At 57.4% G+C, this 13,239-nt stretch overlaps 1 protein-coding gene across 18 annotated transcripts in view; it reads right to left on the reverse strand.

The window, feature by feature from the left end:
- Window positions 1–12,011, reverse strand: part of DNM1 (dynamin 1) — a 43,809-nt gene extending 31,798 nt beyond the window's left edge. For all 18 annotated transcript variants that reach the window (XR_004277759.1, XR_004277758.1, XR_004277757.1 and 15 more), the window contains exon 1: window positions 11,726–12,011. Coding sequence is in view for 14 of the 18 variants with exons in the window: in XM_032308984.1 (XP_032164875.1) it covers window positions 11,726–11,886 (161 nt within the window). In the remaining 4 variants the exon portion in view is untranslated. The remainder of the gene's footprint in view (window positions 1–11,725) is intronic.
- Window positions 12,012–13,239: the final 1,228 nt, after the last annotated feature.

Below are 13,239 nucleotides of genomic sequence, written 5' to 3' on the forward strand. Positions count from 1 at the left end.
TGCTCTGTGCCAGGCCCTGTGCTGGGCCTCAGGGATGTGATGTGATGAGTCAGACAGCTCCCTACCCGGAGGAGGAGCTTGCAGTGCAGAGGGAGAGACAGACAAGTAAACAGATAATGCAATGCGGTGTGACACGTGCTCCAAGGGAGAGAGGCCAGGCAGCTCAGAGAAGGAGGGAATTAACGGGGCGGGGGTTGGAGGGGGGATGGTGGCGAGGCAGTTCCTGTCTCTGACCCTCCCATCCTTTACTCACTGCTCTGGGGGTGACTGTCTAGTATTCGGGAACCCCCAGGGCTGTGCTGATAGGACATCTGTTCTCATAGAGTCTTGGGTGGGCATGGGGGCCTGGGGTCCACCCTTTCCCCCAACCAGCTCCTCACCCAGCAATACCATGGCAACAACAGTTGCCACGGAAATTATAGGAGGGGCTGGGAAGGAGGGGACTCCCCACAGAAAGCCCCCCATGAAGAGACATGGACCTTCCCTGAGAGCTCTTCCCTGAGAGCCTCCCTCCCTGCACAGAGAGGCCTGCTCAGCCCCAGCAGACCTGCAGGTTGAAGGCCTATGAGATGCTGCATAGACGGTATAGGGAGCCTAGGGCCCAGCTGAAGGGGTGGTTAGGGGTCTGGGCCAGGCTTCTCCAAGTCACTGGTTCCCCAGGGCTACTTAAAGGACAAGCAGCTTATGGGAAGCAGAGATTAGAGGAGCAGGGCTATGTGTTGGAGTAGAGCCCTTCCTCAGACCAGGATCTCCAGGGCCAGGGTGGTGATGGGGGTACCTGGGTGGGGAAAGGTCCCATCTCTGTCATGGCACAGGTTCTCAGAGCAAGGCCCTCATGAGGCCCACAGGGGCAGCTTTTTTTTTTTTTTTTTTAAAGATTTTATTTATTTATTTGACAGAGATCACAAGTAGGCAGAGAGGCAGGCAGAGAAAGAGGAAGGGAAGCAGTCTCTCTGCTTCGAAGAGAGCCCGATGCAGGGCTCGATCTCAGGGCCCTGGGATCATGACCTGAGCGGAAGGCAGAGGCTTAACCCACTGAGCCACCCAGGCGCCCCGCAGGGGCAGCTTATTAAAATGCATGTTTCTCGGGGCACCTGGGTGGCTCAGTGGGTTAAGCCTCTGCCTTCAGCTCAGGTCAGGATCTCAGGGTCCTGGGATTGAGCCCTGCATTGGGCTCTCTGCTCAGTGGGGAGTCTGCTTCCCCCTCTCTCTCTGCCTGCCTCTGTGCCTACTTGTGATCTCTGTCAAATAAATAAATAAAACCTTTTTTAAAAAGAAATGCATGTTCCTCAGATATGCTGGGTTAGGATCTAGTGGGGCAGGGGTGGGGGAGAGGGAACCTGATTTTCAAATATGACCCCCCATGTCACTTTCATGTTCCCTTGGTTAGGAGCCAGTGCCAGGCACAGGCCCTGGGTTCAAATCCCACCTTAAAGCCATTCTGCAGTCTGGCCAAGGTGCTTCACTCTTTGGGCCTCAAAACCTTCAGCGGTGAACCAGCATCATAGAAACCGGGCATCAGCCACGACCACATGTGGGCTACAAGAAGGCCAGTGGAAGCTTTTCATGCAAAGAGCTTAGCCTGGGCCTGGTACCTAGTAGGTGCTCAGTACCCCCAGGGGGCTGCCCAGGGTGCCACCCCTCCTCAGCGCCCTCTCTAGGAGAGTACCCAAATTTCAGCAGGGAATGCGAGATCCCACAGAACGCTCTGCCCGTCTCCTCCAGGCACTGACCTGGACCTCGAGATCCTGACCACGAAAGGTTAGGTGCAAATGACGCACACGAGGAAAAGCCATGTCATTCTTCACCACTGTCTAGAGGAGGGGACAGAGGCCCAGAGAGGCGCAGGGAGCTGTGGCAGGAGAGGTGGCTGAGAGGGGCCCAGCCCCATGCCTGGGCAGGCAGCAAAGAGCACTGGCTGGTTCACACGTCCAGACTGAATTCTTGCTCCCTGCTGGATTCCCAGGCCCACCCCAGGCCTGGCCCTTGGTAGGTCCTCAGGCAACGCTCAAGGGACAGAGCATGGCTGAACCCCTCCACAGCTCCTGCCTTCCACCTGGACACACAGCGCTCTGTTAAAGTGCGGGTTCAGCCCAGCCTGGCCCCCAGCCAGTGCCGCCCCGCACCTCCCACCCAGCTCCTGCTTAGGTTGAGGGAGGACCGAGAAGAGGGTGCTGGGCCCACCAGCCCCGGGAGCCATGTGGGAGGGGTGCGTGGTGGCCTGCCGGCTCTCCCTACTCCTTCTGGACAGATGGTGGTTTCCCGAGGAGGCCTTGCCTTGCCATCTGCAGAGGCGCTTTCAAACCTGAGGCACAGGGAGGATGAAGTAAACATCTCTCGAGGCCTCCAAGGACCACATGCTCCCTGTCTGAATTGACACCGTCCTACTCAGAGGGGTCTGGAGAAAGTGCACCAAAGGCCCAGAGTGACCCTCCCCTACTCTACTCTAGGACCTGAGATCTGGGGCCAGAGCTCAGGGACCCTGTTTCTCAGGTCCTGTTGAACTCAAATAACATCAGCGAGCAGCCCTCAGTCTGGCTCGCACCCAGCAGCCATCTTCCTTCTAAGTCTCCTGTTTCCTGGGCTCTGAGGTCAGACAGGCCTGGCATTGAATGTCAGAGATGCCACTCAGGAGCTGTGTGGCTGTGGACAGGTGGCCATACCTCTCTGAGCCTCAGTTTCCACATCAGTAAAATGGGTTACCGCGAGGCTCGCATATCTTGATGCCTGAAGAAGTGGTAGCTGTTACGATTATAAAGAATGTAACTTGCTGAGCAAAGCTGAGAACACAGGCTGGGCTCCTACCAGACAATGCAGCAGGGAAGGAGTTGGAAGGGGGAGGTCCCCTGGGGGCCAGCCGGAAGAGCGGGCGGGTGCGCCAGGATAATTCCAGCCGAATCTTGCCCCTGAAAGCGGAAGGCAAGGGAGGCAGGCAGGCTCTGAGGTACCCTCTGAAGCACAGGGCTGGGGTGGAGGCAAAGGAGGGGGTGGGCCAAGAAATACAGTGGGGAGGAGGTGAGGTGGCCTCCAGGCAACAAGTCCCTCTCTGTTCCCGCTGCCCCAGGAGGCCCCAGGCATGCCCACACCACACAGCCCATGTGTTTCCAGCTGAGGTTGGAATATTTCAAGGCAGTCCTGGCCTGGCTTCCCCCGATGCTCTGATGTCCTGAGAGCAGGGACTGGGCTGGTTCTCTTGATCACAGTGGCCCCAGTACCCAGCACGGAGCAGGGCATGTAGCTCGCACTCGGGGCAGCCCTGCTGGCCAAGAGAATGATTTGAAGATGAGCTCCTTGGGGTGCCTGGGTGGCTCAGTCTGTTAAGCGTCTGTCTTTGCCTTGGGTCATGATCCCGGGGTCCTGGGATCGAGTCCTGCATCAGGCTCCCTGCTCAGCTTTTCCCTCTCTCTCTGTGCTCACACAGTCTCTCTCTCTCAAATAAATAAATAAAATCTTAAAAAAAAAAATTGAAGACGGGCTCCTCTAGTTTTCCCACCATTACCCTCATTGTACTGGTGTGGAAACTGAGGCACAAGGGAGGGAAGTGTTGCCCAAGGTCATAGCGCAAGTTGGTGACTGGGTAGGAGAGCTCCCAGGGCTCTGCACTTTCTCCTCAGCAAACCCTTTTCCCTACGAAAGAAAAGCGATGATCTTTCCTTCTCCCTTCCTTCCTTCTTTGCCCCCTCCCTTGCAAGTGTTGATGACTTTCTATTTTCAAGATGGAAATAGATCTCTCTTTTGCCTCCTGCTTGTAAAACTCATATGTTCCTCCTTTGAAAACATACTCAGAAAATACACAAAACATTTAAAAATAAAAAAAAAAAAACCCATGATCCTCCTAACACCTGGGGACCACCGTGATAAACATTATATCATTTTCAATAATAATCACGCGAACACTGAGGGCTCGCGGACTGCTGGTCAGAGGCTCTGCTTGAAAATCCGCATCATCACGAGGCTTCTTTTCGGGGTGCTGGAAGGGTTTTAAAATTAGACTGTGATGATGGTTGCACAACTCTGTGAATGCACTAAAAATCATTGAGCTGTGCACCAAAAACAGGTGAATTTTATGGCATGTAAATTATACTTCAATAAAGCTGCTTAAGAAATCTGCATCCTTTTTTAAGATTTTATTTTTTTAATAATTCCTTTTTTTTAAAGATTTTTAAAAATTTATTTATTTGTCAGAGAGAGAGAAAGCACAAGCAGGCAGAGTGGCAGGCAGAGGCAGAGAGAAAAGGCTCCAGTCCACAGTCATGCAGCGGCTCAGTTTGCCTAACAGCTCATCAGGGGCGTCTCCCAAGTCATTGGACACAGAGCTATACCCCATGTTCAGTTCTTACCACCAGTAGCTCGAGGTAAAAGAATCTCAGCTCCAACATTGAATGACTTCCCTGCTCCGAACCTCAGTTTCCACACTAGTGAAATAGGACACAAGCCAGCAGCTCCCTCCTAGGGCTGCTGAGGCGATGCCCTGAGATCCTGGCTGTGGGAGGCCCCAACGGAGGGTGCCCGCCGGTGCCTAGGTGCCCTGTGTGTGCTACTGAGCATTGTGTTCCTCCAGATTTGGGACTCAGGTCAGAGGGGAGCGTGCATTCTCCCGCTGAGATTTTTCTCCGCATCCTGCCTGGTGGCCTCATTTCCCTGGGCTCAGACCAGATGCCTCTGAGCTGGAGTGATGCAAGGGAGGCACTAATAAACAGGTGAAACGCTAAAAGTACTCTAGTTTGAAATAAAAAAAAGAAAAAGAAAAGAAAGAAAGAACCGTAATTGGAGCTGCTGTCTGCCGGGACCCCTCCGCCCAAGGCTTTGGCCTCTCTCTTCCTCTGCAGCCCCTTGTCCTGGGAGAAAACTAAGCAACTACGCCACACGCTGAGGGGTCGGTCATAGGGGGAAAGGGTGATCAGGGAAGGCATCCTGGAGGAGGTGTTGGCTGACGTGAGACTTGGAGGATGAGCCAGGGAAGGAGGGAGATGAGGGCATGGTGAAGATGAGGACAGGATATACCAGGAGACTGGGAGGGGGGGCATTTTTTCCATGAACTGCAAGATACTAGGGCAGACCCACGGGGAGAGGCTAGAGGGAAGTAGGGCTGGCTATGGCTGGCAGGACTGAGGGGCCCAACTCAGGAGCAACTGGAGGTGAAGGCTGCCCCGGGAGCTAAGACAAAGGTGGGGGCAGCTGGGGAACAGAGAGGAGGGCGGATGGAGGGCAGGATCCACAGGGCCTGGGCCTGACTCGCATGGGGAGGATAACCTAGGAGAGCAGGTTGGTGCCAGAGCCTTCGGCCAGGGCAGTGGGCAGATGCCATTTAGGAAGCTGCCTTGAACACCTTCCAAGACCAGGAGTCATTTTTCCTCGTGCCTGCAACAGTTTCAGCCGTCCCCACACCGCTCTTGGTCCTTAGCTGGAATTCATGCCGGGGAGGGGTCAGAGTCCAGAGAGACAACCGGGGAGAGCGGAGGAGAAGCTGAGGGGGGTCATATGTGTACACGAGGGTGGGGGTGAAGAAGAACTGACACGGAGGCTGGGGACCACCGGCACCCATTCTGTTGCTGTGGGACTTCAGACAGGTGCCTACCCTCTCTGAGCTGTCTCACCACCTGAAAACGGGGGATGAGAGTCTGTTCCTCCAACTAACAGTTTGTTGGTTCCAAGGAAATAATAATCAGCACTGCCCTTGGACATGGGGAATCAGAATCCCTGCCCCACACTTTAGGGGTCCCTCTTTGGATCTCTAGAGCAAGGGGTCCCCAGGGGCCAAGAGTCTGTGCCCAGCTGGAGCTTATGCACCCTTCCTAGGCCACACTTGAGTGTTCTGGAATTCCCTCTCAGTCTCGAGCCCTCCTCCAGACTTCTGCCCTGCCAAGTGGGGGGTGGGGGTGGGGGTCCTTTCTGGCACCGTGGATGGAGCTCAGATGTGAGGGCGGGGTGTCTGCATGTGAGGCCAGGACATCCCTCTGGTGCAGGCTGGAGTAAGAAGAGACAGGGGCAGCCTGGGGAGAGGGGCCACCTGTCCCCACAACGCCACACCCCAGCACGGAACTCTGAGTCTGAAATTCTAAATTCAAACCCAGTCTGCCAGGTTGTTATGAAAGTGGCTTTGCCAAGGCGGGAGAGCAGAATGTATTGTGTTCAGCGATCCCTTAGCTTGATTTATAACTAGAATATTTAGACATCAGGCACGTGGGCCTTCATTTCTGCCCACGCACCCCCTCCCCCACTGCCCTTCCCCGAGTTTCTGACCCTGTAACCCCAACCAATGTCAGGGAAACTCGATTCTATTGGAGCTTGGATCAGATGCTGTCTGCCAGAGTCACCTTTCATTCCCGACTCCTTGAGGCCCCTGGATGGGGCGGGGGTTTGGAAAAGATGTTCTCTGGCCTGGGTTGAGCACGTGAGTCTGGTTGTGGACGTGTGTTCGGCACGCGGCAGGTGCCGGCTCTGAGCGCTCAGAAACTGGAGCAGGGTGGCTGTCTGGCAGGGAGTTGGCTCTCTGGGTGCGGGTGGCCGCTGAGGGGCTGCTGGGGTGCCTCGTCACCTTCCTGGTCTCCCTGGGGCCTCCACTCGTCGCTCGGTTCCACTGTCTTTTGCCTGGGTTGTCTAACCCACTGGGCTCCTTCCCTCCTTGGGTCTTGGCTCAGATGGGACCCTGTACCTGGGGCTTGTTCACTCCTTTGCCTGACTGGGTCCCCTTCTTGCTCAGGTCCAGCCTCAAATGCCACCTCCTCAGGGGGGCCTTCTCTGGCCCCCCCGATGATACCCCTCTTTTCAAAAGAAGGCTCCCCATACCCTGCTTCAAATACACAACAAAAGGGCTCTTGGTGTGATTTAGGGTCTCTCTGTCCTGCTCAGCTGTGAGCCCCCTGAGAGTAGGGATGTGTCCTACTGGCTCATGGCTGTATCCTCAGGGGCTGGTACGCTGCGAGTGCCAAGCCAATGTCAGTCCCTTCTGCCCCCTCCACAGTCAGTGATTTTCCACCTAGGATGTCTCAGGCTATCCCCTAATTCCCTTTGGCCTCAGTCTCCAAATCTGGGAATTGGAACCACTCAGATGTATCCCAAAGCATTCAGAGGATGAGAGCTTAGTAAAAGTGGGCTGTCCCCCACTGGAGGGCCTGGGGATGACCAAGAGAGGGGCTCTCAGAGGCCACAGACTGGCACCAAGACCATGCTGGGATGAGAACATGGAGGAAGGGACAGGAGATTGGTAGGAGGCAAGGAGGCAGGGAGCCTGAGCAGGGTAGGCAGGTCACTAGGGAAACCCAAAACCTTGCCTCTCAGGCCCCCTCTTGGGCTTTGGGCAGAGGCCCGCTCACCAGGCCCCCTGCCACCACTCGCGTCCCAGTTGCCACCCAGCCTGCCCTGTGTCCGGGCGGAACAGACCTGGCACGTCACCTCTGCGAGGCCTCCCCCGAGTGTTTCATGGGCATTATCTGAACACTCAGCACAACCCCACAAGGGAGGTTCTATTATTATCCCCATTTTACAGATGAGGAAATAGGAGCTGAGCAGAGTTTCAGAAATATGCCCAAGGTCACTCAGCCTGGAAGTGGCAGGGCTGAGCTACGAACCCACGTCGGATTCCGGAGCCCAAGCTCTCAGCCCCTCTGCCACGTTCTCACCGGCCTTCGCCTCCCCAGGGGCCAAGAGGGCAGGGAGGGTGGGTATTACCCATTTGTCAGCCTACTGGGCACTGGAGTGGGGGGAGGGAGGGCAGAGCCTGAGAGCTTGTCCCAGGGCACCCCACTCTTGGTGCCGGACAGGTGTTGTGGAGGGGTGGGTGGAGCCGGGGGCAGTCAAAGGAGGGTGACCTGGGGTAGCAGGCATCTACTCACAAAATGCTGGTGTATCCTGGGGCCCTGCACATGCTCCTCCGTCTACACTCACCCCGAGATGATCTCATCTACTCCCATGGGTTTAAATCCCACCTCTCCGCGATGGGGGAGTTCCAAATTTACACTTCCAGCCCGCCTTCCCCTGAGCTTCCGGCTTGCATCACCACACTGCCCACCTTACACTTCAGACTCAACATGCTCAAAATCAAGCTCCTGGTCCTGCCCCCGCCCCCCGAACCTGCTCCTGCGGCCCTCCGGTAGCGGCACCAGCACCCACCCAGAATCAAAGACACTGACGTCATCCTCGGGTCCCTTCCCTCTCACCCGGCACATCCCAACCACCGCACGTCGTGTGGGACTTTCCTCCAAAATGTACCCTGAACCCCACCGTTCTCCTCCTCCTGCCGTGAAAACCCTGGCCCGCGTCCCTCCTCAGCGCCTGCGCACTGGAGCAGCCTCCTCACCTGTCCCCCGCCCCCTCCCCAAGTTACACACTTGCTGGAATCCGCTCAAGGCGCTCCACTCCTGAAAAGCTTCTGGCAGAAATGAAAATCAACCCAACTACTCATCAGAGCCTCAGGATCTCGTAGATCCAAACCCTGGCTACCTCTCTGATGTCATGTGGCCCTTGCACACCAAACACCAGCCACAGGGGCTCCTTTCCGTTCTTTGAACCAGCCAAATTTGTTACGGCCCCAGGGCTTTTGCACAACAGTTCACTCCACCTAGAATGCATCTCAGTCCCATGGCTTCTCATCTCAGATGCTCCCCCTTCCTAGAAACCATTGCTGACCTTCCTTTTTCCCCTTCCACAGGATGGACCCCATTCTCTCATTGTCTTCTTCATATACAGGCTCCTGTGTTTACCATTTCAGAGTTTCCCCCTGTGGAATGCAAAGGTTTTGTCTTTTCTAACCTAGACTCTCCAGCGCTGTGACACTGCGGACACTCCACGAATGTCCGAATAATTAAATGAATCAGCCTCAGTTTTCCCTTCTGTAAAAGGGGATGAAGAAGGAACATCGACCCAGACAAGTCCTAGCAGGGTCCCGGGCAGCTGCTGTGCCACTTCCGCTGCAGAGCTGACCACGGGCCATCCAGGGGTGCCCAGGAGCCCAGGCTAGCCGGGGGCAGCCTCTGTTCCCTATGGTGTATTTTTCCACTTCCTCTCCCTGGGGGGTTGGTTCCTGGGAAGCCCCAGGAGATGGAGACGGAACGGCTGTTTCCATGCTCACGGGTCTGGGGACCCAGGCCTAGGCAGAGAGGTCAGGATCCCATGAGGGAGCAGGTAGGGCTGGCTTGCGGCCCGACTGAACTCCCTCCAGGTGCCCCAGCCCTGGCCTCCTCACTAGCTTTTATGAGGATCAAATAACGCTTTCCCACCCATGCCCCCACCTCAGGCCAAGCCCCCCCCCATCTGTCCTGGGCTCGCACCTGGACACCCCGCACATCCTCCCAGAGGGCCACTCTTAGAGGACCCCAGGGTGCTTGGGGCCGTGAGAGGACCCGGGCCTCAGGGGGTACAGTCCACATCTTGCTCCACTCAACAAGCTAACAAGGGGCCAATTCAGCAGTGGCCGTGCTGGCCCGCTGTGTTGCCTACTTGCTGGCACCTGCCTTGGCTGGACAGTGATCTCCAGGAAGACAGGGGCCGGGTTGGCCCTGGCACACATGGGTCCCCAAGCCTGACTGATCACCAACAGCTGCCTCTCGTGTGTTTACAAAAGGATGTTTATACCCATAAACTCCCTGGAGCCCAGCACTGCCTGGTCAGGCAGGTAGGGCAGCAATGGTCTGTAGTCCCATTCTACAGATAGGGAAGATGGAGGCCCATGCACCTGCATGTCCTTGTTCAGGGCCTGGCTTTCAGGGGCTCTCAAGACTGAGATTAGGAAACTGAGCTTTGGGCTCTAATAGATGCTGTCCTTCCTGGCTGGGGGACTTTGGGCAAGGCATCTAACCTTGGGGTCTCTTCCCTTAGCTCCAGGATGGGCATCATGGTACCTGCCTCATGAAGCTGCTGTGCGCCATCCTGGGGAGAACGGTAGGGTGCACCTGAGAAGGGCTCAGCAGGGGTGCAGGTGGGGGATATGGTCACCTTCCCACCCCTCCCCCCACTCCATGCTTCCTGCCCAGAGCACACAGCTCGGGAATAAGCAGGCTTTCAGCAAATGTTCTATAGACGGAAGGTAGGAATGTGGTTTGTACACTGTAAAGTGCCACATTTCTGTGGGTGTTTCTTAAAGCACTAAGGCCGCTGGGCTTTGCTGTGTGTGTCCAAAGTCCCCGCCACCCCCTCACCCTGACTGCTGGGCCACAGGGAAGGGGCCCATCTGTGTATCTCTTGCCTGTTTGTCTCTGCAGCTCTGAAGGTCATGTGAGCAGGAGGGGGGCTCTATGGGAGCCCATCCCCAAGAGACAGACGGCCTCCCCCGCTGCTGACCAGATGGGCCCAGCCACCCCCACAGTGGTTTTCCAACATCTCCCAGATACACTGCTCCAGTCAGAATCCTTCCCTCCAGCCCCAGGGTTGGCACTAGGTTTCCCAGGTCATCTGAGGGGTAGGAACAACCATCCAGTGAAACTGTCCTCAATAGAGGTGGGAAAACAGGCTCAGAGAGGGCAAGTGACTCTCCTAAGGCTTCACAGCAGAACCCGGCTTGGACCCAGGATGTCCCCTCAGAACTGCGGTCTCTCAGAGGGAGGAGGGGCCTCTGCTTCCCTCTCTCACATGCCAGTACTTCCTTAGCAGCAAAGGTCACTGGGAGAAAGCTAGGGTTTTTGAAGAAGGTGAGGGAGTGGGGAGGCCAGTGTCACTGCCTCTCCCTGTGTGCTCAGCCCCCATCCCGCTCCCAGGAGGGCGTCATCCTCTTCTTAGCACCAAAAAGCCATCCCTGCCTCCATTTTCCCTGGGGATCCTGGGGGGGGGGGTCACGACCCCACCTGCCCCCCTAAACGGGGGACCTTTTGTCTTTGCGGTTGTCCCCCACTCCCTGCCACCTGGCCCTCCCAGCGCCCTGGGGGATCAGAGACAGGAGGGGGATTAGGTTGTGCAAATGGCTCCCCCCTCCCCGCCATCCTGCTTCCCTGTCTTAGTCATCTCTGCCCTCCGCCGCCTTCTCCCTCCATTACGATCCCTCTGCCAGGCCCGGGGGGAGAGCGACGGTGGCAGGCGCCCCCCCCCCCCCCCAACCAGGGGCGGCAGCCGAGCCAGGGGCCGGCGGCTCGCAAGAGGATCAGAAGCGGTCTCGCCGCCAACCCCCTCCTGGTCCTGCAGCACCCCCCCCCATCCTCCCCCCTCCGCCGCCGCGCTGCGCACGGATGGCGGCGGGAGCTGCAGAGGTGTGTGTGTGAGGAGGGAGGCTGTGCCTGGTCCTCGATGTCCGGGGGCTGTGTCCTCTCTCAGGGACACAGCTTGGTGTGGGGGGGTCCCTAGCAAAGGCCCAGGGATCCTCATGGGGGAGGGAGCTGTCCTCCGTGGAGCCTAGAGCTGGGGAGCACTGCCCTTGGGGTGCTGCCGGCTCCGAGGGACGCGGGAGCCGAAGGGAGGCGCTGAGTAATGCAGGCCCCCCCTGGTGCCTATACTGGGGGAGGGGGGACCCTTCGCCAGGGTCCCTTAGCAGAGCGCGGTCTTCCCTAAGGGATGTGGCGGAGGCGGGGGGCGTGATACCGTGGTCGGTGGCTTGACGACGTTTGAGGAAGAGCGGGGGGCGCTGCCTTCCCTGAGGGGGTCTCGGGGTTGGGGGGGCACCCTCCGTCTGGCTGCGGGCGGGGGGCGCGCCGCCCGCGGGGGCAGCGCCGAGGGCTGCGAGGTCGCGGCGCCGTCCTGGCCGGGGGCAGAGGCCCGGGGACCAGGGCTGGGGGCGCGCTCCGGGGCGCGCCGCTCCTACCTGCCTACGAAATTCTCGAGCACCGAGCTCTTGCCGGCGCTCTGGCCGCCCACCACGGCGATCTGCGGCAGGTCGAGGTCCGCGTTCTGGCCGATAGCGGAGAAGGCGTCCTGCAGCCGGTTAACCAGCGGGATGAGATCCTCCATGCCGCGGTTGCCCATGGCTGCGGCGGGCCCCGCGGGCTGCGATCCGGCAGCAGCTCCCGCTCCCGGCTTCGGCTCCGCCGCTGCAGCCGCGCGCTCCGACTGTCTGCGCCGCGGACCCCCCGCCCCTCAGTGAGCGGAGCAGAGCTCTGCGCCTGGATGCCGCCAGAGGGCGCCCCCGGCTCTGCGGACTGGCCGTCGTGCGCAGGTGCTCCCTACGGCACTATGGGGATTGTAGTTTTCTCCATCTGCGGCTTTCGGGGCGCTTGAGCCGCGTTTGGCGGGGGCTCTGATGCTGCACTGCAGCTATCATTCCTGGAAATGGGCAAGGTTTCAGCCCTAGTACTGGACCTCTCGGCTTGTGGTTATGGCTGTCTCCATCTTACAGATGAGGAAACTGAGGCTTGGAGAGAGATGGGTCTTCTTCAAGGTCACGTCTCCTGACCTGGAGTTCCGCTGGCCTCAGCCTCGCTGCCTTCTGCTCTAGGTTCTGCCACTTACTCATGGTGGCATGCCCTTCCCGCCTTTGGGCCTCAGTTTCCCTGTTTCTAGAAGGAGACAGAACAGAACATTAATTCAAGAAATATTTATTGAGCAACTACTATAAGCCAGCCCCTGTTGTAAGCAGTGGAGATACAGCAGTGAACATGACCTTTAGATCTTGCATTGGGGTGGTGGAGACAGACAGTGAATGAAGAAACAGGTACATGAAATCGTAAAAGCAAAACCAGTTTACACTAACGGTGATGGAAGAAGTAAACAGAGTGTGAAGAGAGGTACCTGTGTGGGTGCAAAAGGTCCATTTAGCCTGGGAGGAGGTGGGTGGTTCTCTGAGGAGGTGACATTTGAGAAGAGACCTAGATGATGAGAAGGAGCCAGTCACAGGCAGATCAAGGAGGAAAGCAAACCAGGCTGAAGGAACAGGAAGGGCCAGGGCCGTGACCGTGGAAGGCCTTCTTGGGAGAGTTGGGACATCTTGTCCTAGACAGTGTCAGTCTTTGCCTCAACCCATCAGCGTGGTGGTAAAACTGGAATTCAAATCCAGGACTCCTATAACCCTACCCTTTGTATCCCGTTCACATGGAGTGACCATGGGCCCCAGGCCTAGCCATCCACCTCTGATTCTGAGGAACCTAATTTGGACTCCCCACAAGGAGGCTAGAAAAGAGAGGCCAGCTTACCCTGTGCTGCTGGGCATCAGGGGGTCCCTCTATATGTGAATGTGGGGGTGGGGGAGCACTGCTGGGAGAGCAGTGCCCTGGGAATCAGAGACCACCATTCACTCACCAGTTTAGTGCCTATTACCTGAGCCAGACCCTATGCTAGACCCCAGCGATAAAACAGTGAGAAAAATGGACAAATTCCTTATCC

The sequence above is a fragment of the Mustela erminea genome, chromosome 12, assembly GCF_009829155.1.
Source record: "Mustela erminea isolate mMusErm1 chromosome 12, mMusErm1.Pri, whole genome shotgun sequence".
NCBI classification, from domain to species: domain Eukaryota; kingdom Metazoa; phylum Chordata; class Mammalia; order Carnivora; family Mustelidae; genus Mustela; species Mustela erminea.